At 56.1% G+C, this 26,194-nt stretch overlaps 1 protein-coding gene across 2 annotated transcripts in view; it reads left to right on the top strand.

The window, feature by feature from the left end:
* Positions 1–26,194, top strand: part of DOCK1 (dedicator of cytokinesis 1) — a 494,355-nt gene that overhangs the window by 449,535 nt on the left and 18,626 nt on the right. For both annotated transcript variants that reach the window (XM_051833503.2, XM_008274844.4), the window contains exons 39-47: positions 4,014–4,103; positions 4,929–5,033; positions 10,053–10,194; positions 10,311–10,389; positions 12,122–12,206; positions 14,403–14,489; positions 17,028–17,204; positions 17,855–17,938; positions 24,019–24,156. In XM_051833503.2, the coding sequence (XP_051689463.2) occupies positions 4,014–4,103; positions 4,929–5,033; positions 10,053–10,194; positions 10,311–10,389; positions 12,122–12,206; positions 14,403–14,489; positions 17,028–17,204; positions 17,855–17,938; positions 24,019–24,156 (987 nt within the window). The remainder of the gene's footprint in view (positions 1–4,013; positions 4,104–4,928; positions 5,034–10,052; positions 10,195–10,310; positions 10,390–12,121; positions 12,207–14,402; positions 14,490–17,027; positions 17,205–17,854; positions 17,939–24,018; positions 24,157–26,194) is intronic.

Genomic DNA, 26,194 nt, shown 5'->3' with positions numbered 1-26,194 from the left:
GACCCCCGCCGCTCCTCTCCAGCATGGGCGACCCTGTCAGCCCGGCCGGTCGCCAGCCTCGTGGCTCGGTCAGAAATCACTACCTGGGAAGATCTTTGCGCCCAGTCAGTCTTGCAACAAGGTGTGGCGTCGGGGAGCAAAGTTTGCTACTCCTGGAACTCAAAGAAACATTGCTTCCGGGAACAAGAGGTTGAGGACGTGGGGAAAGAACCCCGCCCACCCGGAGGGTCTGCTTCGCCCTGGGAACCACCAGGCCATCAACCCCATTAGGGATTTCGGATCAGGAAGTGGAGTTGTCTGCTCATTCTGTTACCGGAGAAATTGCAGGGTTCTTGTCTTCGCGCAAGAAAGAATTCAGGCGTGAGACAGAGCGTAGTGGGAGGTAAAATAGCAAGGTCTATTAGGGAAGGGACATCCGTAAGGACGGATGGGCACCTCTCCAGACAGAGCCTGAGACTGAGAGGGTGCCCAGTCACTCGGACTTGAGGGGTGGGGAAAGGAGCGAGGTTACGTGGTTGAGCGGAGAGAGTACACCTGGCCAGACCAGGCGGGCAGCTCAGCGGTTGGGGGGCAGAGAGGCAGAGGGCTGAGCGCGCAGTCCAGTTGGGAGTGGGGGTGGGGGGGTGGGGGGGTTAAGGAGAGGGGTCTTGCTTCCCCACCTCTGCTCCTCTTGGAACAAAGGGCTTTAATGGCTGAAACAAAGGATTTTATGGATGCAAATGTTATCAGACAGGAGGAAGGGAGCAGGGTGTTTGAGATGCAGATACTGGGCTGCCCCTGGGAGATTGTGGAAGATTGTCAGGCAGAAGGGGTGGGGACCCCCACCTGGCAGGTTATCTGGTAGAGGGGGCAGGGCAGGGCAGGATGTGAATACCGGGCTGCCCCTGAAACACCATCAGGATGACTTTGAGATGCAACGTGTGCTGGACATAGTCTTCTCTTTAGGCCTTTATGTCACACACACATAAGCTCATAACTGACTTCCTACCTAACAATTCGGGCCTTTCCCCGCCATGCACCGCGCGTCCAAGAACGCAGCCCAGCCAGGGAGGCCAACCACAGGGCTGAGGCGAGCCTGGGTCACACGGAGTCTGCACCATCTCTGGCGCTGGGATATGTCCCGAGGTGTTCACACTGGAAGTGAGAGCCACACTCCCTTTAGGGCCCCACCCAATTATAAGTAGTGGAAATCTCAATGCAAAAAATCATCTAAAAAGGACTGAGGGGAACGGACCAGAGGGGGGTACTTATTTATAGGAAATCTGACAGTGAACACGACCAGGCCAGCTGAGGGCCAGTCGGCTTATTTACTCAAGACCTAGATTTCTTTTCAAGCCAATTATTTTCCATGTGTATCTAAAGCATGTCAGGTGTCATTCAGGATAAAGAGAGCTTAAGCTCTTACTCCAGAATAGATTAGAAGCCCTAACACTACAGGCAGCTGAGAGAATGTGGCGTAGCCTGCAGGAACCTAAAGAAAAACACGCTGATGGAGACCTGGGAGGGAAGGTGATGCTGTCTTTGAAATGGAAATCAGCTGAGGGAGGAACTGGTCACTGCAGCTTAAAAGAAACATAAAAGTGAGAGTTCTTCCCGGAATGTGAACTCGGGCTCTGGGAAGAGCACCAGAAAGGTCTGGAGAAGCTGGGAAAATGCCAAGGCCTTGACAGAACCAGAGAGGCAGGCGGGGGCCCTGGGAAGGGAAGAGGTGCGTGAGGACCCAAGGCAAGATGCCCCGGCCCCCGGCCCCCGCCTCCCGTCTCTGATCTCTTGCTTCTGTCTTCCAAGGTATTAAAACTCAGCTGTTATTCTAAAAAGAAACCTCTTTCTCATCAAAAACAAGAAGTGGTTTCTTCACGTAGGAGCCGTGGTGAGCATGTCACACTTTGCAGCATTTAGGTGGAACGCTGTTCCCGCGCCTGTTGGGTGCCTGAGTGATAAGGGAGGCCTTGCCTAGGATCCTGCCAACCAGAAATGATGGACACAGCGCCCGGTGGGGGCTCTGGGCCCACAGTGACCAGAGGGTGTGTCCCCAGCGGGAACCCAGAGTTAAGGACCAGCTTGGAGTTTTAGAAGACTCCAAGCCAGCCGGAGACGGCAGAGACAGCTGGAACACTGGAGAAAACCCACACTGGGCCCTTGGGCAGGTTACTTCGCCTGTGTGCTCACCCCCTTCCATATCTGCATCGTGGGCATCATAAAGGTAGCCGCCTACGACGCGGTTGGCAGTGATGGACAGGCATTAACAAGAGAACACAGGCAGCCGGACGTAGGGAAAGCTCGAAAAAGTGGGAAATTGTTAAGTGTCTCCCACTCTCACAGCGGGGGGCAGGTGTGACCCTGGGTGCCAGCAGGGCATGGGGTCCACGGATGGCGAAGTGGGTAGCCCCACCCCCAGCACATCTGTCACAGGGGAACCATGGCCATGCGGAAGCAGCTGGTGCGTGGCTGGGAGGATGGCGATGCAGTCGGGAGTGGTAGACACCTTTAGTAACAGGAATCATGGGTATTTGTGGGCTCCGGGGTGGCGTTTCCATACCTGCATGCAGGTGTACTGACCTCAGGGTAGCCAGCTCGAGTTCTGTTCTCTGCCAGCCAGGCCCAGGCTTGGGTGCAGAGGTTTTTAGGGTCACTCGGCACCCAGCTGTTGCCCTCAGAGGGCTTCTTGTCTCTGACAAGGAGAGACAGGGCATCCCAGTGTCAGGCTCTGAGGTGCTGGGTCCTTGTGAGGGTGCGGGTAGGAGAGTGGTTGGTACCCTGGAGGGCTTCCTGGAAGGGGATTCCTCTGGATTGTCCATCTGCTTCTCAAGAAATCTGCTTTCTTTTACCCAAAGATGAAGGGAATGCAGGTCGACTTCATCTCCTTAGGTGTTCTGCATGTGCCAGAAGTGGACCCACATTTTAATAAGTCAGTTACTTATTAAGCCTTTTTACTGTAATAGAAGCTTATTTTTTAAAGATGTGTTTATTTGAGTTACACAGAGAAAGAAGGAGAGGCAGAGAGAGAGAGAGGTCTTCCATCCAATGGTTCACTCCCCAGTTGGCTGCAACGGCCGGAGCTGCGCCTATCTAAAGCCAGGAGCCAGGAGTTTTTTCCTGGTCTCCCACGTGGGTGCAGGGGCCCAAGGACTTGGGCCATCCTCTACTGCTTTCCCAGGCCACAGCAGAGAGCTGGATCAGAAATGGAGCAGCTGGGAATTGAACCAGTGCCCATATGGGATGGCAGCACTGCAGATGGCAGCTTTACCCACCATGCCACAGCCCCGGTCCTGTAATACAAGTTTAAACATATTATCTCAAAAAAAAAAAAAGTAGAAGGAAGGAGGGTGGGAGGAAGGGAGCAGATATCATTTTGTTCTTAGACCTGTATCTACAAACCATATTGAATCAGTCACAAAGTAATTAAAATGAAAAATGAAAAAATGTCAGTTGCCTGGAAAGGCACTTTCAAGCTATTTACCCTGCAAAGCTCCCCCTGTTCAAAATGACGGCAGTCCTCGTACCCACCACACGATACTTGCACTTACAAAGCAAACTTTTACGCAAGTGTTAATTTAGACTTGAAATATCTCCTGGTTTTTCGACAGCTGATGGTTTTCCATGCAGCCTTTGTTGAGTGGCGTGATGTGAGCAGATCTCCAACCCAGGGCCCTGATGGTCACGCGCCCGCTCCCCACCACCTCCCTGCGCCCTGTGCATCCTTTGCGCTGGCCCCAGGGCGGCTCTGACAGATGGTCACCAGCAGCCACAGCTGACAGCAGAAGGCGCACAGGAGCCGGCGGGGACGGCTGACCGACGGCCCTGGCTGCGGGCAGAAGCCGGCGTGATGATGAGACAGGGGTTGGACGGTTTCTGTAGCCAGCATCGCCACACAGCAAAGGGTGCTGCTGCAGCAGAATCTCCGTGCGTTTGAGTTAGCAGCGTGCGGCCAGGCTGTTCTGGCGAGCGGTGGCCTCACGGTGTGGCTCCTCGCCTGACGCGGCGTGTCTGCTCCTCCTCCTTTTCCCTTTCAGATGTGGGAAGAGGCCATTGCCTTGGGCAAGGAGCTGGCGGAGCAGTACGAAACCGAGATGTTTGATTACGAACAGCTCAGCGAGTTGCTGGTAGGTCTCCGTGGCTTCCCGTGAAATGAACCCGGGCTGCGAGGGCTGCTGCTTCTGGAATCTTCTCCCATTTGAAGGCTGGGATTCAGCCAGGCGTCCTTAGGCCCTGGACCTGGATGTCTGTGTCATCCGGGAAAGTGGCTCAACTGACGATGAAGGTTGACTTCTTAAGGCTAAGTCAGCTCTTACAGCCGTGCTGGTGACACCTGTGAATGCTTTGTGCTAAGTAGTTGCTGACCTCATGTGTGTGTGTGTGTGTGTAGTGGTCTCGAGAGCCCAGGGCTCTCCAGTTTAAAACTGTGGCCACTGGCAAACAGGGTGGTGGGTGAGTGGCAACCACGCCTTTCTTCTACCCCAGGAACCCTGAGGATTTCCACTGACCCCCCTTATGGCTGCCTCATTGTGTAGCTTGTAGATGGCCTTGGTGGGGCCACCATGCCTGTTGCTAACTGGGAGCAGGGTCTTTCACCTCTTGTGTATTCCACTTGACTGTCTCTCGGTGTCTGACCCACAGCATTTTAAAACTATGAAGAGCTGGACATTTAACCTAGAAGCCACTCCTGTGGTGCCTCTTTGGTTATGAAAACACTCAGTAAATCAAGACCGGTTTGGCTTCTTTATTCAGCATCCCTTGATGAATAATACAGGATGAGAGAAAAATAACATCCCAGCCACGCAGTGAGACGGAGCGAGGGTGCGGCCCCAGCACCTCTGCTCCCAGCCCGTGAGAGCTGACCACGCTCAGCAGCCCGTGGGAAGAAAGCAGAGGGAAGGGACGCCCGGACTCTCCCCGGACCTGAAATGCGTTTGCTTCCTTCCTTCCAGAAAAAGCAGGCTCAGTTTTACGAAAACATCGTCAAGGTGATAAGACCCAAGCCTGATTACTTTGCCGTTGGCTACTACGGGCAGGGCTTCCCCACGTTCCTTCGGGTAAGTGTGACCCTCCGCGATCGAGGCGCAGTTCCTGCCTGCCCGCCCATCCTGGGGAAGGCTGGGAACTTGGCTCGGCGCTGGCTCCTACTCTGTGCACACACGGCTCTGTGGTTGGTGTGCGGAGCAGAGACGGGCTGGGAATGTCTTCTCTGATTGTTCTTTCTAAGAAGAACTCACCTTCAAAGCTTTATGTGTTTTTAAAATTGTGTTAAATTTGCATCACGCAAAGTTTGCCAAGTTAACCATTGTTAGCTGTCCGGTGGCATTGAACACACTCGCATTGCTATGCACCCATCACCCCATCCACCTCCAGAACCTTCCGTCTTGCTCCCGGGAACACTTAATGTTATCCATTAAATCACAACTTGCCACGCTCCCCTGAGTTCAGCCCTGGCACCTGCTGTTCTGATTCCTGTGACTATGACGGCTCGAATCCCAAGTGTTTGTCCTTTCCTGCCGGGCTCGTTTCGCTCAGCACGCTGTCCTCAAGGGACACGTGTTGGCACATGTCAGAACGCCGCTCCTTAAGGCTGACCCTCCATCGTGCGGCGAGACCTCGTCTTGCTGCTGCCTGCGCCCCCGTGTGAACATTCGGGAGGGTTCTACTCTTTGGCAGCTGTGAGTGGTGCTGCCGTGAACGTGTGTGCTTTTAGTTTTATGAGGGACGGGAAATGGGTTTTCAAGGCCACATTGCTGGACATTCTGTGCCAAGTGCCTTCCGTGGGACAGGCATGCACTGTTTGACCCTGGATGGAAGCTACAGCCAGGGTCTCGGGGCCACACGCCTGATATTCCGGGGAGCCCGGGGGAGAAGTGTGTAGTGAGTGCTGTTGGCCTGACAGCAGGAAACACACCCGGACGCCGCTACCCAGCGGGTCGGGACTCCGTGTCCTTCCTTGCGACACTTTTCACGAAGGGTGGCTCTTGTTCCGGGAGGCCCCGTGGGATGCCTCTGGCCTTAGCAGCAGAAGCTCCGTGCTGCACCTGCTTGGGAGCCTGAGCGCTGCCCGAGGAGTGCGCCGGCAGCCCCTGTGCTTCTGTCCGCAGGAGTCACCGAGCGTTCAGGGATCCAAGCCCGGCTCTGCCAGCACAGCTTTCTGCTTATTGAGGAGCTACTGTTTTTGCTGGATGTTATTGGCTCGTAGAAACTGTACGAATGTGTGGGGTACAGTGTGACAGTTTAACAGGCTTGCACAGTGACCAGAGCAGGGTCACCGGCGTTTCTGTCTCCGGAGACAGTTATCGCTGGGTAACTCTGAACTCTTGTAGCTCTTTATAATATGTGAGTGTATGAAATACTTGTAGACCACAGTCACCTCCTGTGCTGTCGGAAGCTGGATCGTACCCCTCCTGCCCGGCTGGGTTCTGGTTCCGGTACCCGTCGTCTCCCTGTCCCTGCCCTCTCCCTTCCACACCCTCTGGGGACTGCTGCTCTACCCTGCACCCCTATGGGGTCAGTGGTTTTACTTCCACGAGAGAGTAAGGATGTGTCGTGCTTGTCTGTCTGTGCCTGGCTGGTTTCGTTCACAGCAGCCCCGAGCCTACCCGCTTTGTCCACAGATGAGGATGTGTCCCTGTTTGTGGGTGACTGTGCAGCCCTGGCCAGCTACCCACAGGGAGCTTGCTTGGCCTTCTCCCTCCGTGTCCTGCACGGGTGACAGAGGCCCCTGCCCTGTCCCCGTCACTGCTGGCCCACCTCTGCTGTGGCCGTCACTGCTCAGCTAAGATGGCAGCCGGTCAGAACCCAGAGTCTGACACGGGTCTTCCAATGCCTGGAGTGGATAAAGGCTGTTTAGTGACAGCTCAAAATTAGAGAGGAATTTGAAAAATAAAGTTTGTTCTAGGTTAAAAAAAAAAAAAAAGCTGACGGATGGATTAAGCTCAGGGCTGACATTGCTTAGTGCTGCAGGGGCTTTGACTGGTGGACCTGTGTGTGCAGAGCTCACACTGGGCTGGGGGGCTGGGCGGGGCTGGCCCAGAGTGTGTGTGGCCTGTGTGGATGGTGGATGGGCACCCAACGCGGGTCTGTGGGAGTGATCCTCACTCAGCGCTGGGGCAGTGTAGGGCTGGAGGGGCATGGGAGGCTGCAGGGGTGAGGAGTGCTGGGCACTAGAGCCTGTGGCCTCCAGGTCGGGCTGGGCCTCACCTGGGCTGCAGGGCCAGGGACAGGGCTGGGTTCCCCTACCATCAAAGGACAAAACTCAAAGCAGGAGTGGAGCCGGTGAGCTTGATTAATACTGAGCTGACTTTCCCGCCACACCTGAGTCGTTTTTGGGGCTGTAGCAATATATTTGCCACGCTTCGCAGGTCGCCTGGCAGGGGACAGTCTGACCATGACATTGGCCTTTACCAAGAAGTAGGCAGCATGTTTGGCCCGCAGAATGGCCTCTGAGAACTGCCTGGCTGTCCCTTTCGCCTTGTTTTTCTCTAAAAATTGATCTCCTTGTTTTATGCATCCATATTCATATTTATAGTCCTTACAAGGAATAAATATCTTTGTCTATGTACATTAGCCACTTGTTTTCATGTTTGAAGGGACTACTCCAGAATGCAAAGTAATTGACATTTCTAGAAAATGTTATTAGTGTTTCCATCTATCTCACCAGTGTTTTTCTATTCAAGCCTTTATATACATTTTTATGACGGTGCCTTGCTTCCAGTCTAAAGCATAATAAATGGTAGTTCCATGGTAGTCTTTTATGTATTAAATATTGCTGAATGTCTGGAATCTCTGGCTCTATATAGCCTTATAAGGTACCCATACTATGTATTTATATTTCTAATTAAGACTACATATTACTTTGGTTTCTGCCCAACATTACTTCAAAGAAATAGAACATTTATCTTCCATAATGGTACTTTAAGACAGAACTAAATACACAGTGAAAAAAACATTCAGTTCTTAAACTGTGTCTTCAGTAGTGATTTATCAGAACGCAGAGCGAGCTGGGACTCGGCGAGGCGTGGTCCCAGCCTATCCGGGCTGCCCCGAGAAGCACTTATGGCTGGTCCCAGCCTGTCTGGGCTGCCTTGAGAAGCACCTATGGCTGGTCCCAGCCTGTCTGGGCTGCCCCGAGAAGCACCTATGGCTGGTCCCAGCCTGTCCCGCTGTCCCGAGAAGCGGCTGCGGCTGGCTGACTTGTGGCCAGTGCACATCTATTGCTCATAGTTCTGGAGGCTAGAAGCCCGAGACCCAGGCACCATATCAGATTCAGCGTGTCGCCTGGTGTGGGCCTGGGCCTTGTGGCTGCTGCTTGCTGTGCGTCCCCGGGGGCGGAAGGGGAGAGAGCTGCCTGGGGCCCTCGTGACCTGGCCACCAGGAAAGGCCCCGCCTTCTAGCGCCGTCCCCATGGTGATGAGGCCTCTGTGTGCATGACTTCTGGAAGGACACAGCTTTCAGACCACAGCAAGGATCATCAGCTGAGCACCGTAGGATCTCTCTTGCTTGTTGAAAATCCGTTGATTTAACAAAATTGTATTTGACTTCAAGCTAAGTCTTTAGGAGATGGTTAGGAAAATGTGCACAGTGAAACCCTGTTCCCTCCATGTCTGTTGCCCTCTTTTTTTTTTTTTTTTTTTTTTTTTGACAGTCAGAGTTAGACAATGAAAGAGAGAGAAAGGTCTTCCTTCCATTGGTTCACCCCCAAAATGGCCACTCCGGCCGGCGTGCTGTGCCGATCCGAAACCAGGAGCCAGGTGCTTCCTCCTGGTCTCCCAGGCAGGTGCAGAGCCCAAGGACCTGGGCCATCCTCCACTGCCCTCCCGGGCCACAGCAGAGAGCTGGACTGGAAGAGGAGCAACTGGGACAGAATCCGGCTCCCCGACTGGGACTAGAACCCAGGGTGCCAGTGCCGCAGGCGGAGGATTAGCCTAGTGAGCCGTGGCGCCAGCCCTGTTGCCTTCTTTGCCTCCAGCTTCTGTCCAGGGGTTGCTACGGCTATGGCAGGGCTGCACCTGTCTTGTGACCTGCCAATCTGAAGACAGTCAGCCAGTGCTCCCTAAATGAGGATGCCCGGTACAGTCCGACCTTGCAGGCTCTGTGGAATCTGCCCTTGTGCCGTCTGCTCCCTGTCTTTGCCGAAGTTTGCATCTGGCCTGAGACAGCCCTGGGGGTAGGCAGGAGAGGCAGAGGCGTTTGTCCCCCTGCTGACCCACTGCCTCTTTTCTGTGACCACAGTGGGCAAACCCCTGCGTGGATGGAGCCCCCTTGCAGGAAGGGGCCTTTCCTAACTGGCAGGCTTACCGCGTGGCTGTGCCACGCCCCGGGTGGACACGGCCTCCATAGTCAGCCCATGGTCAGGAGGAACTCTGACCCCTGCTGCCTGCAGCATTACCAAGCCCAGCCTGGTTGAACCATCCCTTTGGAGGGACAAACGTGTCATCTGCGACGGACAAAACCCAGCCCTTAGAAGAGCCTTGTGTGTGTTAGCATCAGCACAGCCACTGTGAATGCCTGAGAAAGCCCCACCGCCATCCGTCCAGCAGGGCAGGCCGAGGGCCCGGCCCTGCCTGCTTGGGTCCGGCTCCCCCTTCCCGCGGCCCTGTGGGTCTCTTGTGTGTGTCTCACAGAAGCCTGCTCAGGGTGGCCGTGCTCAGGTTCTGGGCCCCAGCTGAATCTCTTCTGTCTTAAATTCCTTTTGGCAGAGTGAGAAGTACTTAATCAGGGCCTGCCTAGAGAATAAAGTCATCATTCTCCGCCTGCCCTGGCAACCGCTTGCTTTCTCCTGCTAGTAGACAGCGTGGGCCTCCAGGTGCCACGTGCTGTCTCACAGCCTCTGTACTGGGTTTTACTGGGAAGATGGGAGCAGACCAGACGACTCGGGTGCTGCTTCCGCAGCATGTGCGCACGGGGCTGGTGGCCGTGGCTTCCTGGTTCCTCACCCCGATGTGCCACAAGTCACCCTTCACTTCCCTGGCGTACTTTTTAAATGGTCAGGCTCGCCCCAGAGCCGTGGCCTGCCAGCCTTCCCTGGCCCCGCCCCGAGGTGCTGCTTTAGCGAGTGCCGCTGTTTCCAGGGAAAAGTCTTCATTTACCGAGGGAAAGAGTACGAACGCCGGGAGGACTTCGAAGCACGGCTGCTGACTCAGTTTCCAAACGCCGAGAAGATGAAGACGACGTCTCCCCCCGGCGACGACATCAAAAACTCCCCCGGACAGCGTATCCTTTAGCCCCGCGCCCCGTGGAAGCCGTCCCCCTCGGGGTGGTTGCCCGTGCCTGGGGGGGTCTTCTCCCAGGGCTCACGCCGTGCTGACCCTTAACCCCCGACCCCTCAGACATTCAGTGCTTCACGGTGAAGCCCAAGCTCGACCTGCCCCTGAAATTTCACAGGCCCGTGTCCGAGCAGATCGTCAGGTAACGCCTGCCACCCTCGCCCCAGCCCGAGGCGCTGCCCGCTCCGTGCCTTGAAGATGCGTTTTAGCCTCTCGTGAGCTTCCCAGACACCCTCTCCTTCCCTTTTGAAGAGTGGAAACAGCTAATTCTCCCCCCCCACACACACACACACCCCACCCAACGACGTACAGGAGGAAGATGTGGGGTTGTAAATTTATTTTCATTTATTTGAAAGACAGACACAGCTTCCATGCACTGGTTCACTCCTCAAACACCTGCAACCGCTGGGGCTGGGTGAGGCCGAAGCCAGGAACCCTGGACTCAGTGCAGGGCTCCCATGTGGGGGCAGGGCTGCAGCCCCTGAGCGTCACCTGCTGCCTCTCAGAGTGCACTTTAGCAAGAAGCTGGGGTGCAGAGAGAACCCAGGCATCGCAAGTGGCATCTTCCTGCTGCACCCAGAGCACCAGGGGGTGCACATTCCCTTGCCGTGGTCCAAGGGAGGGGGCCCCGGGGGTCGGAGAGAGAGGAGACGGCAGCCCGTTTTCTCGATGTCCGTCCCGTGAGGGGGGGTCTGCGCTGGAGCTCTGCAGCCCCTGCCCAGCCTCGCCCACACCAGTCTGAGGGAGACCCGCGGTGCGGGTCAGGTGTTTGAGGTTCACCGGGTTGGGGGGCTGAAGGTTTGCTGCCGGCGCCACACGTGCAGCAGGAGCCCCTCGTCCCGCGGCATGGCAGTCGCCACAGTTATGTAACGTGGGATTACCAGGCGCTTTCCAGACCTCGTGCGTCGACTGTCTAAATGGGCAGAGATCTTACGCCTTCCAGCCGAACTGCACCTGACGCAGCCGTGGTGTAGGAACACCTGCTGTAGCAGATGCCTCTTTGATGTTCAGAATTTTCTTTTGTATGTGATCCATGTTCTTGTGGAGAAAGAGAGTTAGCCTCTCGGATGGCCCGGTGCTCCTCGGATCTGCTTGTTTGCCTCGTGACGTTCCGTGCTTCCTTGAACCCTCCTTCATTTCTTGGACCTTTCAGTAGTGCTAATGGCAGAAAAACTGGGCCTCTGTTTACTTACGAATGATTGCTTTCAGAAAGCGTGCATTTTAAGGTCTGCAACATTCGTTTCCTCAGAGAGAGGCATGAAGCAGAGAGTGAACCTCAGAGTCTGTGGAGGTAAATCCCTCGGATGTGGGAGCCACAGAGGTCGGCCTCCTGCACCTGCCGCTGGCATCTGCAGCCCCCTCCCACGAGGGAGGAGGCTGTCAGTGTCCCATGCCTGCCGCCCTGGGTAGTTGCAAAACTTGTATTTTGTGGATCTGAAACTAAAACATGCCCTTTGAAAATAATAAACACATACAATGTTTAAAAATTTAAATACTAAATTAAACTGTGTAAATAAATCATTAAATTATTGAGCTAAAAGGATAAATCACTCCTTAAATTTTCTCGGTGGCAACCCCGTCAGTTAAATACTCAGGCCTTTTCTGTCATCCCCTTCACTTCACCTTTTCCCTGTTTTTGCCCATTTCACTCCTACTCGGCATCTTCTCCCCTGAGGGCCGGCAGGGACAAGGAGGAGGCAAAACTCAATTTGTCCACCTGCCAACGTGTCCCTTCCAAGGCGGCTTCAGGTCAAGGTTGGGGGAGGCTTTCTGGGCTGCAGTGGCTGCCGTGCTCCGAGGCCAGACCCTGTGTCTGAAAGCAGACCGGCTGTTTTCTGCGTTAGGCGTCTAAGGATCCGTCTGTCTCTGCCTAGCTTTTACAGGGTGAATGAGGTCCAGCGATTCGAGTATTCTCGGCCCATCCGGAAGGGAGAGAAAAACCCAGACAACGAATTCGCGGTAATTAATAAATAAGTAAATAGCAAACACCCACCCTAAGAAACCTCATCCCGCCACCCAGAAGGGTGCCTGGGGAGAAGTGTGGTCTCGAAGGCTGGCGCGGGGCAGCCTCAGTGTCCTTGTCCTGTACAGCTTCACCCCCCCTCCACCGCATGCCTGTACCACCTCCCCAGTTGTCACAACCCAACAAAAAGGGCCCCAGGCACTGCCAAGTGTCCGTTGTTACAGAATCACGGAAGTATTAATGCTGATCCTCATACCCTTAAGAACTACGCATATGAGCTGGTTTACTGGATTCCAGGTTTAAAAGGCATCGGGTCAGCCAGAGGACTTGAAGACCTTACATGTCTCCCCCTCTTGCCTGTCAGCCTCCCCCAGGGCCCCTCTCCAGGCCCATGTGCAAGAGGACATTTGCCCCAGGGACCCTAGGAATGGCTTCCTCTTGGGTGTGGGGGGTGTGGGGCGTCAAAGGTAAATTAGCACCTCCAACAGGGAGCCTCCTCCCTATGCAGCTCCTCGGGCTCCTTCCTGATCCTGGAGGCCCATTCAGGGAAGGCCCCTCTGCCCTGAGCCTGGTTTCCTCCTGTGTCGGGGAGAGAGCTTGCAGCCAGGTGAATTCCAAAGCCTCCTGTGGTTGTAACTTGCTGGTGGTGTTCGGACCAACACCTTATTTCCTGCTGGTCCCTGCAGGGTCATCTGAACAGAGCACACAGCCTCGGCACCGCCTGGGATGCCGTGCCAAGAACGGTTCCCAGGCAGCTCTGGGATGTCCCTCGCATAGCTCCCATCTGGCAAGGATAGATGGTCTCATGCCGTAAAGGAGTAGACACAAGGGGGTCAAGTGCATTGCCGCAGGCTGCGTCGCCAGCCGGGCGCCGAGCTAAGAATAACCTCGACTCCTGACATTTGGAGCTGGGCTAAGCCTCAGAGGCTCTGTGCTTCTCTCTGGCCCTGGAATCCCCTGATGGCCCCGTTTAGGTCCTTACACACGGATGAAGTGCTCAGAGGCCACGGGATTTAGCCCTCACACGCCTGACAAAGCCTCAGGATTCCAGAAAGAGGGGGCAGGGGCCGGGGTGGCAGGATTGGGAAACCAGGCTCTGGCCCCCAAGGGCAGGGGGCTGTGGGTGCTACCCACCAGGCAGGGGCTAACTGTGGCTCTCAGGGCCTCCAGCCCTGGTTAAAGGGATCCAGGGCCGGAGAGGAGGAGGGAGACAGAGACAGGGTCTGTGCTGCTGGAAGTGGCCCCTGAAGCCCACGAGGAAACCCAGAGGCCCCTCCCAGGGTGGCTGAGACAGAAAGCACCGGAGCTGTGGTCTAAGGCAGTGCCTGGACAAGCCATCCCCATGGGGCCTGGCCAGATGTCCGGCTGGACCCGCTTGGAATCTCGGGGGTTTGGGATAAATGTGTTTGAAGAGCCAGGCCCGTTTTCTGGAACTGTTGGAGTTCCATTGCCCCATCTCCAATGCCTGGATGACTACTGGTGAGCCCGGCCGCCCCGGGAGCTGGCGTTACGGGGAGCATTGGAATGGCAGGACGAAGTCAAGGGCAAGGCCGTGCATGAAGGCGGGGCTGGGAAGGAGTTAGGGTGTGGCCCCTACAGCGGAGTCCTGTGCAGCCTTCACTGATGGTGAACTTGTGTTTCTGCCTTGAAACAATTTCCTGCAGTAGGGGACGTGCTCTTTAACAGCATACGAATTACCAAGTGGTGTTTTTATTGAAAATATTCATGCACCCACTTTTAAATAGTAAGAAGCCTTGAGCAATAGAGAATTATATACCCAATAGTGGGTAATTTTATTTCCTTCTCTTCTTGTATCTTTATGTCCTGGTAGAAATGCACATTAGTTACGTAAAGCAATTTTAAGCTAAAAACGCTGACTTTATTGACACGTGAGCGGTCCCGCACCTGTGAGTGTTGGAACACACACAAAGGCTCAGCCTCTCCCCGAAATCCAAGTGCTCACAAGAAGCCTGCTCCTTGAGGCACGGACAGCCTCCCCACCCACCTTTCATATTCCTGTGCCACACACCAGGGAGGTGGCCACGGTCAGGAGATACGGAGCCTTTGGTGTGTCCTGTGGGACCGTTAAACGGGGGGCCTGGGAAGTGCTACCTCGGCACACACCCTGGCACGCTGCGCACAGGCAAGGCCCCCCCCCGCTCCTGACAAGTGTCTTGTGTGTCCCCCTGCAGAACATGTGGATCGAGAGGACCATCTACACAACCGCCTATAAACTGCCTGGAATTTTACGCTGGTTTGAGGTCAAATCCGTTTTCATGGTAAGGATGTCTCCTTCCCTGAGGTAGCCCCACCCCTGCGACCAGGCACCCCCCAGTGTTCCGGTGACCAGCCTGCGCTGCGCGGGCCCTGCAGGACACACGATCGCCCTGCCCCCAACGTGGAGCACAAATGCCATGTTATCCCAACGGCCACAGCCTAGGAGGAAGCCGAGCTGAGACTTCCTTCCCTCAGACGTGGAAACACAGCCGTCACTGTGCTGTTTTGACAGTTCTCTCCAACAGCTAAATGAGGAGTTTAAGACAAGTCCTGATTTACGTAAACCCTCCGAAAGATCTTCCTGTGGTTTTATTGCCTTTTACACGACGGTGCCTGCTCACTTGCCGTGGAAAGGGCCCGAGAACATCCCCCCACCCCCCCACCCCGGTCTTTCTGAAAGCCACTGCGATTCCTGCCGCGTCCCGTGGCCGGATCCCTGTGCTGTGGGACAGGGTTCCGTAGGCTCGCGCAGACAGCGGCCCCCGGCAGCTGTGTCTCCCGAGCTGCGCGGCAGACTGCACGGGGATGCAGGGCTTGGCGGTTTCTGCTCTCGAAAGATCCAGTTGCAAGATGTGCATTCCTGTGTGTGGGGCCTGGTGCCTTTCCCTTCCTCCCGGTGGGACCCATCCCAAGAGGGGTGCACTTGCCTCTCAGTCTCCACCAAATGCCCGAGCCTCGCAAGGACTCGGTGCTAGGACTGGGCTGGTCCCACCCCTCTTGTCCCTTGCCCATGGGGCCGAGCTCCGGGCTACTCCATGAGCCTTTCCCTAGCTCTGCCAGACCCCTACCCACAAAGCCGCCTCCTCAGAGTCCGAAGGGCTCTCTCTGCCCATGCCTGGGGCCACTTCCGCTCTGTCCCCCGGGGGTGCAGTGTCTGTGCCCACAGAGGCCCCTGCAGCACCTGGCAGGTGGGAGGCTTAGGAGGTCGTGTGTCCAGTGCTGGGGCAGTTGGGAGGGCCAGGAGCAGGCTGTTCCCATGGACACACCAGTCCACGTAAGCAGCCTCAGCAGTGGACTCGCTCCCATGAGCCTCTGGGCCTGGGATGGGGCAGCCCTGACCCTTCAAGAGCTCACAGTTCTTCCCCAGCTGCCTTGGCCTTTCGGAACTGGACACCTGGCCAGCCCAGAGCGGCATGGCTGCATCCTGCCGCGTCTACTGGGACCGGTGCCCTTGGGGTATCTTGGGGGCAGCAGCAAGCCCTGTTTGTTTGATTAGAAATAAGAAACAGTTCTCTCCTGAAGCCAAAGAGTTCAGCCACTGGGAGTCCGTGCTTGGGGGGCGTGAGCCGGGGACGCTCCGTTCCAGAGGCCATCGGAGCCGGGCACAGGGTGAGGGTGGCGTTCCTGGAACACGTGTCGTTTAGGGCACAACCAAGGGGCAGCCCAGCCGTGTGCACCTGGTTGACCACTTTTCTACATCAGGACCCTCCACACCGTCCCTCCATCAGCCCCACGGCCTGCAAAAGCCTCTGGTCATTGCCCCTCCCAGCCACCAAAGACGTCACTCCTGGGGCTCTGCTCAGAGCAAGAAGCAAGCAGGAGGCCCGGGGTTCCTGGGCAGGGGTGGGGCCTGTCTCGCCTCTGTGGGAGGGTCAGAGCACTGTTGAGGTCACCCCCAACGCGATCCCCGTGGCCCAGCCTCAGGGGAGGCAGTGGGTTGGCGCGCACGAGCCCAGCGGGAGGTGTGGTCCCTGCTGCAGACATGGCTGTGTCCTCGAGACACCGAAACGCTGAGCCTAGCAGGGCCCCGGAGGCTGGGGGCGAGTGGCTGCTCCCCCTGCCTCCTGCCGCCTGCCCCAAGGGGCTCCCTGGCAGTCTGGGAGATTGTGTCGGGAGTGAGGGGGCGCCTCGTGGCCGTGTCCCTGATCAGACCGCACACAGGCTGCCGCAGCGTTCCTGAGCTCCCTGCAGTCTTTGCTCTCAGACGAGCAGGGACCAGGAGTGTGGCTGAGTCCTCTGTGAAGCAGGCACCACTCCGAGCTGCGTGTTCTCAGATGACCTCACACACGCATGCTTGCACACGTGTGTGTAAGCACACACACACACCCCCAGAGCTGAGCGGCTTGGCTTCTCTTGTCCTTTTGAGATTTTCATGTGAGATCTCTGTCTAGGGAAACAAGCAGTGATACAAGATGCCACTGGCCGAGGATGGCCCAAGTGCTTGGGCCCTGCACCCCACGGGAGACCAGGAGAAGCACCTGGCTCCTGCCATCCGATCAGCGCAGTGCGCCGGCCGCGGCGGCCATTGGGGGGTGAACCAACGGCAAAAGGAAGACCTTTCTCTCTGTCTCTCTCTCTCACTGTCCACTCTGCCTGTCAAAAAATAAATAAATAAAAACAAGATGCCACTGCCCTTGGCTGGGGCCGAAGTGGTCAGACCCAAAGTATCTGTGGGGGAGAAAGGTGCACGGGGACCTGAGGAGCAGGCCCTGTCCTGGCATGCTGCCCTCTGGCGAGGACCCGGGAGCTACCCCAGCCGAGGACCCCGGCTGCGGGCACAGCAGCTGGGCTGACCTGGGGTCGTCTTCTCTCCCTTGCAGGTGGAAATCAGCCCCCTGGAGAATGCCATCGAAACCATGCAGCTGACCAACGACAAGATCAACAGCATGGTGCAGCAGCACCTGGACGACCCCAGCCTGCCCATCAACCCCCTGTCCATGCTCCTGAACGGCATCGTGGACCCCGCCGTCATGGGGGGCTTTGCAAACTATGAGAAGGCATGTGACGTGCCCGTTTGCTCCTTCGGCCCCACCCAGGATAGGCTGGAAGCTCCAGACACTGTCTCCCAAGTGCAGCACTGATCCTGGTCTCACTGAGCAGTCAGCAGTGACAGGGCCAAGGCCTGGCAGGTGCACCCACAGGCAGCCGCTGCAGGAACAGCAGAGCCTGACCCCGGCTCAGCTCCCTGGGCATCCTCAGATGGCCAGAGGCCCCTGGAGAATGCACCCCAGGAGGCTTTCAGGGGGCCCGGGATTGTTGCGTGCCAAGAGATAACAGTTGGAGAGAAACAGGAAAGAATCCAAATGTTAGATAGAAAGGGGGCGCTGGTACCAGGGAGGGGTCATTCACCCTGGACAGAGCAGGCTGCTGCCTTCAGGTGTGGGTCGGGCCCAGGGCAGGTTCAGGCTGGGAGTCCTGGGCGTATGAGCAGCCGGGAGGGCTGTGTCCCATGCTGGCTCTGCTGGGCTCCAAGGATTCGGGGGGCAGCTCCATTGTGTGGTGTTTGTCGCCACTGCATGTTTTGACCTGGGTCTGGGGTGAGCTCTGCACAGGTGAGGGTAAGGGTCTGTTTACACGGGGCTGTTCCCGGGACCTGGTGCATCCCTCTTGGATGAGCAGGTGTGCTGAGGTGCTCCGTCTCCCACAGGCCTTCTTCACCGAGCGGTACCTGCAGGAGCACGCCGAGGCCCATGAACAGATCGAGAAGCTCAAGGACCTGATTGCCTGGCAGGTAGGGGGTCCTGTGGTACCCTTGCGTGGTTAGAGGGGGGCGTTGGGCCCCTTGCCGCAGGCCCAGCCAGCAGGGAGGCTTCTGCAGGGTGGACAGAGTGTGCCTGGCCACGTGTGCCCCTGCATAAGTCCGCCGCCACCACTGCCGTAGTGAACTCAACACCTGGGCTGCGCTCATTAGTTTGAATACCCCCCAATTTTTTTTTCTTGCCAATGAGCAAGGTCTGCTTTATCGCTTTGCTCAGTGAATCGGCTGCTGGAGGATCTTCCTCTCGCTGGGGTTGCCAGACCAGAACGTGGGGGCAAGTTCAAAGCCACAAAGCCTTTGGCTCTGGCGTGTGCCAGGAAAGGCGCCGGCGTTGGCAGTCCTTGTGGAGTGTGGCCTCGGCAGCTGCAGCGCCCTGGCCAGCGCCGGGGGCCGTGTGTGTCCTCATTTGTGCGTTCCAAGCTGTGAGTCCACATATTCTGTGGCTTTTCTGCTCGTGTTCCCCAGGTTCCCCGAGACTGTGAGAGAGCCATGCCTTCCCCAGGGGGTGGGTCACTCTGGGCGCAGCCTCTTGTCTGTCTGCTGGTGGAGGTGCTCCTTGGGGCCTTCCTGAGCTGCGTGAGGTGGGGGACGTGCCGGCCCCATTCTCATGAGAGCATGGCCTGCACCTGCTCTGACGCTTTGGGCGACTTTGTTTTCTCCTGTGGGCGGTGAGGAGGCGCTGTCCCCACCATCCTCTCCTGCTACCCCACACAGCAGGCTGGGCAGTGGAGGGAGGTGGACATGAGGGTTTGCCTGCTCCACTTTGCTTACCCAGGAGTCCCAGGCTCCCAGTCGGGGGCTGGAGATCCTGTGTCGCTTACCTCTGCCCAGCGGGCACAGGGCAGAGCTGCTGCAACAAGGAGACATCCCTGTGGGCATCTTATTCTGGCTGGCCCCGTGGAACCTCATTCTAGCGGCCTCTCTGTCGTCAGCACACTGACCAATGAGATCTTTTGGGATGGTGAGGCTGAATTTCGTTTCTGAGCTCAGTTACCCGTCCTCCTAATTTGCATTCAGATTCACAAGATATCCTGGATTTTCATAACTTGAAGGACTTACAGCACCCTTCCTATTATGTACACAAAGGTGTTTATGTATGACCATAATCCAATGTACATGACATAAAGTGTACTGATTTAAAGTGTGTGGTTCAGGGGCTGGCGCTGTGGCTCACTTGGTTAATCCTCCGCCTGCAGCACCGGCATTCTATATGGGCACCGAGTTCTAGTCCCGGCTGCTCCTCTTCCAGTCCAGCTCTCTGCTGTGGCCCAGGAGTGCAGTGGAGGATGGCCCAGGTGCTTGGGCCCTGCACCCGCATGGGAGACCAGGAGGAAGCACCTGGCTCCTGGCTTCTCTCAGTGCAGCACCAGCCGTAGCGGCCATTTGGGGAGTGAACCAATGGAAGGAAGACTTTTCTCTCTGTCTCTCTCTCACTGTCTGTAACTCTACCTGTCAAATAAATAAATAAGGTGTGTGGTTCAGTGGCGTTAGTGCATCCACCCTGCCATACAGCCATCACCACCGTCCATCCCCAGAGCTCTCTCCTCTTGCCAGACTGAGACTGTTCATCGAGCAAGCCCTCCCCCACCCCCACTGCCACTCTACTTCCTGTCCCCATGAGGGGGCTGCACAGGCTGGGTTCTTTCGTGTCTGACTTATTTCCTATAACGTAGCAGCTCCGGGGTCACCCGCAGTGGCAGGCGTCAGAACATCACTCCTTTTGAGGGCTGAGTAACGCTCCATGGCACGACCCCACCTGTTCGGCGTTCTGTCAACCCGTTCCTGGGAGCTGGGACCTGGGTTCTTTCTACCCTGTGGCCATTGCGAATCCTGCTGCGAGACACAGGGCGCTCAAGGGCGCGTCCACGCACTTGTTTGGCTGTGCTTCCTGGGGTAACCCCCCCCCACCCCCGGAATTCCAGCGTCACGTGGTTGGTGTTCCGCCTTTTGTTGTTTGAAGAATCTCCGAACTTGTGTAGGATACTGCACCGATTTTACATTCCCAGTTTCTCTGCCTCCTGGCCGCGTTTGTCACCTTGTTCTGTTTGGTTCCCGTAACAGCCATTCTAAAGCCTATGAGGTTGTATGTGGGTGGGTGGTGTACATGTACACGTGCATAAAAATACACGCAGCTCATGGAAAATCATATGAAACTCGGCGTGGACTTAGGTTTTTGCAGCAGAATGAACCCTACCTCTGACCCCATTCTTTCCAGACTTCTAGAAGTGCCCTCGTATACATATCTACTTTTTTTTTTTTAACACAGAGTACCTTAAAAGAGGTAAAAAAAAAAAATCCAGCTTTCTCATAAATCTACATGCATTTGAGATCTGTTTGCCTTGGAACGGTTTTGTCATCAACTCTTGGAGCCGGTTGGCAGTGGCATTGGTGACCTGTGGTCAGTGGTTCCTCTGTGTGCAATTTCAGCCTCCTGGCCCGCGCCGCGGCTTACTAGGCTAATCCTCCGCCTAGCGGCGCCGGCACACCGGGTTCTAGTCCTGGTCGGGGCGCCGGATTCTGTCCCGGTTGCCCCTCTTCCAGGCCAGCTCTCTGCTGTGGCCAGGGAGTGCAGTGGAGGATGGCCCAAGTGCTTGGGCCCTGCACCCCATGGGAGACCAGGAGAAGCACCTGGCTCCTGCCATCGGATCAGCGCGGTGCGCCGGCCACGACAGCCATTGGAGGGTGAACCAACGGCAAAAGGAAGACCTTTCTCTCTCTCTCTCTCTCTCTCTCTCTCTCTCTCTCACTGTCCACTCTGTCAAAAAAAAAAAAAAAAAAAAGAAGAAGAAGAAGAAATTTCAGCCTCCTATGGCAGCCTCCGTTACTGAAAAACAGGAGGGAGTTTAAAAATCGGAATGATTCTGTTTAGACGTTGTAGAAACGGAGGAGGACAAAATTCAAAACTCTTCTGACGGCTGTAACACAAAAACTAGTTTGGTCTGCAAAAGTTCTATTGATTTCTTTTTTCCTGTAAGCTCTTACAGCAAATTGGATTTTAAGAGTTTCCAGTCCTACAGAGGAAAATAATTTGCTCCCCAGAGAGCAACTGTGTGTCAGCACTGTGTCATCACCTGTAATAGCTATATTAAAGGGAGAATTTTAAAGCAGCTCTTGGGAAAGTTGAAAGAAAGAATCCGTTTTATAGCAACTTCATTAAATCAAAGAGTGAGGAGAAATACATATTCAAAACATTACCTGGGACTTCGCCTTCATTTGCAAATGTTTTGAAAACCCGGGTCTTAGTAACAGTAATGGAGCCAGAGAGTCATTAAAAACAGGCAGTTTGGGGTTTTGGAGGATTTTTTGCTCCCATCAGGACAGGGCGAGGGTTTCCTCCCGGGACTCAGGGGTTCCGGTCACAGGTGTGCGTACGTATGTACGGTCAGCAGCTCTGTGCCCAGACTCCTTTGTGAAGTCTGGCTGGTGAGTCCCAGGCAGCTCGCCGCCTCTGCTGGCTGTCTCTGAAGCAGAGTGCGAGGCTGGGGTCCGGTGCGGGCTGCCTGGGTCTCCTCCGTGTTTGCCGATGACACCAGGTCCTGAGCTGTCGCTGCTGCACACCCTGCCGCGTGTCCAGACACCGGTCCAGGTGTGCTTTCAGCTGCCTCCGTGTATATGTGTTTCTCTCCCCACATGTGCCAAGAAGAAAGACCAAAGTCCTCGTCCCCAGCCCGTGACAGGCACGGCTGCTGTGGCCGGGCTGGAACCTTGGGAGCACTAGGGGGCTCCAGGGGTCCTGGGCAGCTGGCAGCGCGTGGATCAGCAGGGGACAGGCAGGAGCAGACATCGAAGCCAGCACTGCCCGTTGGGATGGGGCTTGGGAGTGGCCCTCAGCTTGGAGGGATTATGGGGATGGTTTTGGGAAAGCCCTCCTCCGCTCCGGGCTCCGGGGAACCCTTCAGGGGTGAGGGTCCCTGGGGCCCACCTAGAGCAATAGAGGCTCTGGGGCGGAGTTCTGCTATCTACACAAGAGACGTTAATGCGCGGCTGAGTTGGAGCCCCCTGAACCAAAGGGTCTCAGAAGACCGTTTCGAACCCTGCAGCTCTGACTTGTGTATCAGGCACCTCACGCGTGGCTGTGTGTTTGCACAGAATGTCTTACTATTCTCTTGTAGGATCACAGCTGTAGCTCAGCCCCTGTAGACAAACAATAGGGGCCCAGATCCCATCCCCAAAGAAGTTCCTGCGTGATCAGCATCAGGGACTGTTGAGAGTGACTTGTTCTCACACCTTGTGAGTTCCACTGGCCAAAGTGCAGTTAGAGTCTTAGCAGTGACCCAAACCAGGTGGTCTGAACTCATCTCCTCCAAGAAAACACACCCCAAATATAAAGAATCTAGTGTAGAGGGTTTTTAAAAAGATTTATGTATTTATTTGAAAGAGTTAAACAGAGAGAGGAGAGGCAGAGAGAGGTCTTCCACCTGCTGGTTCACTCCCCAATTGGCTGCGACGGCCAGAGCTGCACCAATCCAAAGCCAGGAGCTGGAGCTTCCTCCAGGTCTCCCACGTGGGTGCAGGGGCCCAAGGACTTGGGCCATCTTCTGCTTTCCCAGACCATAGCAGTGAGCTGGATTGGAAGTGAAGCAGCTGGGACTCGAACCAGCGCCCATATGGGATGCCGGCACTGCAGGAGGTGACTTTACCCGCTACGCCACAGTACTGGCCCCCTAATGTAGAGTTTTTATCTCACCTGCCAAACAATGAGAGGATTAGGTTGAAATCTGCATGTTTGGGAGACAGCTGTTCTACCAGAAGTGCTCTGAGGACCGGGGGGCCTTGGTTGCCTACAGGCAGCTCCGGAAGCAAACGGATCACCAGAGGGTGCACAGAGCGAGCTTTGCTCCTGGGCACCCTGTCCGGCCCCGGGTAATCCACTCCATGTGAGTGATGGCCGTGGAGCATGAAAACCACCCGTGGATTCTGGAATCCCCCCTGCCTGCTGCTCTTTCGGGAGTAACCGGCCAGAAAGGGGTAATGAGGGGTAATGGGCCCTTGTGTGGGCAACACTGACTTCCGAGTCATTGCAGCCCGCAGGCGGCCGGGTGGGCGGCGAGCACCCGGAGCCCCTGCCCATGCCCTCCCTCCCTAAGAGGCAACGGCGGTGCGCTATAAATGGCAACCAAATACGTGCCGTGCGTGGATTCATCTTGATGAGATTCCTTGAATTTGTTCACATGAAATTCGATTGTGTACTTACTCTCCTTCTTACTAATAAACCTGCTCGCTAAGATCGCTGTTCTGCGCAAGGAGGAAAATCTGGTTTTAATCGGTGTTTTGATTTAATTATAAATTATTAAGCGAAAACCTCTTAGCTTGATTCCCTTGAAGATTGTCTGAGCGCCGCGGGGGAAGCAGAGGCCAGAGGCGGGAGGGAGGCCGTTTCCTGCCGGCCGCCAACAGCAGTGAGTCTCAGGAGCTCTCTCAGCTGTGGGAAGGAAAAGGTCTCTCTGGCGACACTTGCAAAGGTCACTCCACGCCACTCTGGGGAGCGAAATGCTGGCGTGGATATTCTGTGGCAGCGTTGTCAGTGGAGACGCGATTATTTTTAGTGTTAAGGAGACATAAATTTGATTTTCCTTTCCAATAAGAATATCCTTCGGGACCACAGATCACATAGATTTCATTTTTTACATTTTGGCCCAAGGGTCTCCATCACCACTGAAAGCAGCGCTTACTCTTAGCTAAGAGACGTCGGCACTCTGGCATGACCCCTTGCTAACAGAACAAGCTGCACCTACACATATCAAAGTCTCCCTTCCCCAGTTCCAGAGGAGAAACACAGAGAAATCTGTTCTGAGACTGGACACGTGCGCATCCGGCCAAGCAGGCCATCGTATGGAGATGCTGTACTGGCTGTTCCAGCTCAAGACACTGATGATTTTTATTTCAACGCTTTGGTCTTTGGGGATCAGCTCTTGCTGATGAGAGTAATCAGCCAGCTCGGTCTGGAAACAAAGGCAGGTGCATTTGGCACAGTGCCGCTTTCCCTTGGTGTGGGCGGGTCTTCCTAAGTCATTAACCAAGAAATACGGAGCATCAACCTCTGTGTTTTTCAGATTCCATTTTTGGCCGAAGGGATCAGGATCCATGGAGACAAAGTGACGGAAGCACTGAGGCCATTCCACGAGCGAATGGAAGCCTGTTTCAAACAGCTGAAGGAGAAAGTGGAAAAGCAATATGGCGTTCGAACCATGGTATGTGGGTTTCGCCACGGAGGGTCGGGGGTTGGGGCTGTGGCTGGCTCGCTGCCCAGAGGGGCTCATGTGTGCCCAGGATGCCTGCAGGGGTGGTGTGAGGAAACTCAGACCCTTCCTCCGCCGGTCTGCCACTTCCTTTCAGTAACTGGACATGTCGGATCACCAAACACCCCACACACCCGCTGGAACACTGTGGACCCTTTATGTTCTGGAGCAGTGGCCCATGACCCTTGGGTGGTTAACAGATCCCACTCCTATGTTCCCACAACACACACACGCACACACACACACACACACACACCTGCTTACATAACCCAAGAGCAGGAGCACTCGCGATTCCGTAAAGCAGAGGTGGCGCCTGCACCCAGTCCAAAGCCGATATCTAAGAACTGTAGCCATGAGGGAGAAGGGACGCATACTGAGGTTTGCAGCTATCAGCCCAGACTGACCTTCTCAAGGAAGAGGTGGCTGATCTGGGCAAAGGAAGCCAAGTGGGAGGTGACTGGGAGGAGAGAAGACACTGTGTTGGGAAGCGAGGCCCTCCGCAGAGCTGGGTGGCAGGAGTTTGAATGGTGAGCCAGAGGCCAGTGCAGACACAGACATGCCTGGGGCAGAAGACAAATCTCAGGGCAGCAGTGGGAACGGCACCCAACCTCCGAGGGCCTACAACACCAGGCAGGGGCTGGGAGGTGAGGCGGAACCAGACTTTTGCCGTGAGTCCAAGAAAGGTTTCTGAGAGCTGGGGCTGGATCAGGAGTGGGAGGGAAAGAGCAGTTTGTGATTTTCAGTGACGCGAAGAGCAAGCCCTATGCTGGAGGTCTCGCAGCAGGCTTGAGACAGTCCTGCTGGGCGTGGCCGAGCCCCCGGGTCTCCCAGCCCAGGCCAGACGGGGGATGGGCCTGACCACGGGCCCTGGTCTGCAAGCCCAGCAGGTGGGAATCTGACTGCCAGCCCAGCGGGAGCCGCTGCCGGCAAGCAGCCTCGGACTCAGGGTGCTGTCCCGGGAGCCCCTCGCGAGGCCCCGTCTCAGAGGCCGGAGTCCTGCATCGTGCCTGGGGCTGCCAGCTCCCAGCTCACTGCAGTCGGAGTTGTGCAGCAAGAAGCGCTTGGCGCGGGTGTCCTGAGCGTCTCGGTCAGAGCTCCAGGCTGCTCCTGATTCTGGGAGAGAAACGCTTGGGGAATCGTGAGGTTTCCTCACTGAGTGAGGAGCTTCTGCATTTAGCAATCACGTAATTAATACCCCCCACTACAGAGAGCTCTCAGGCTCACCGCTCCTCTGCAGTGGTGCCACCGCCTGGCACAGGTGGAGGGAAAGGCCAGGGCCAGAGGTGGGAGTGTGGGTGGGTGGCGGCAGCGTCTCCTAGCCGAGAACAGGCTCCCCCTGCTGCACCCACCGTGCCATCCTTGGCTGAACCAGCGATGCCCACCACCCCTTGAAACCGTGCTGTCCCCTCCAGCTTCCCACCATCCCCTGGTGGGGCAGCCAGGACTGGGAGTGAGGAGGGCATCTCCCCCACCCCCCGGAGCTGCCTTCCCTCCTCCTCCTCCGTCCTGGGACTCCAAAGGCAGGCAGTGCCGCCAGGCTTCTTGGAGCCAGCCCAGAGGCAGGGCAGACACCCTTGTCATTCCCTGAGAAATGTGGCAAGAAAGAGCAGTCTGGCGAGAGCCCTTCCTGTCTTATCTGCTTTGGAAACTTGCAAGCATCTGAGAGTACCTTGAAAAGCAATATAGCATCATCCTGTTTCCAAAGAGATGGATTTACAAATAAAAAGCCTATGGAAAGGACATAAACCATTTTGTCAATTTTCCTGAGCCAGCCTAAGCCCTAAAACGAGAGGATTTGGACACCGTCTGACTTCATAATACACAGGCCCCCCGCACGCTCTGTGTCAGCCTCCATCCGGCCAGTCCTGGGCTCTGGGGCGCCACCGGCCCCTGGATGGGAGCCCAGCAGCCTGGCCTCCCCAGCCCCCAGAGAGTAAGGCTTGCAGATCCCAGGCCCGAGGGAAGAGAGACCATGACTGCCAGCTACACC

The sequence above is a fragment of the Oryctolagus cuniculus genome, chromosome 15 (genome assembly GCF_964237555.1).
Source record: "Oryctolagus cuniculus chromosome 15, mOryCun1.1, whole genome shotgun sequence".
In the NCBI taxonomy this organism is placed as follows: domain Eukaryota; kingdom Metazoa; phylum Chordata; class Mammalia; order Lagomorpha; family Leporidae; genus Oryctolagus; species Oryctolagus cuniculus.
This window is presented reverse-complemented; position numbering and strand designations above follow the sequence as displayed.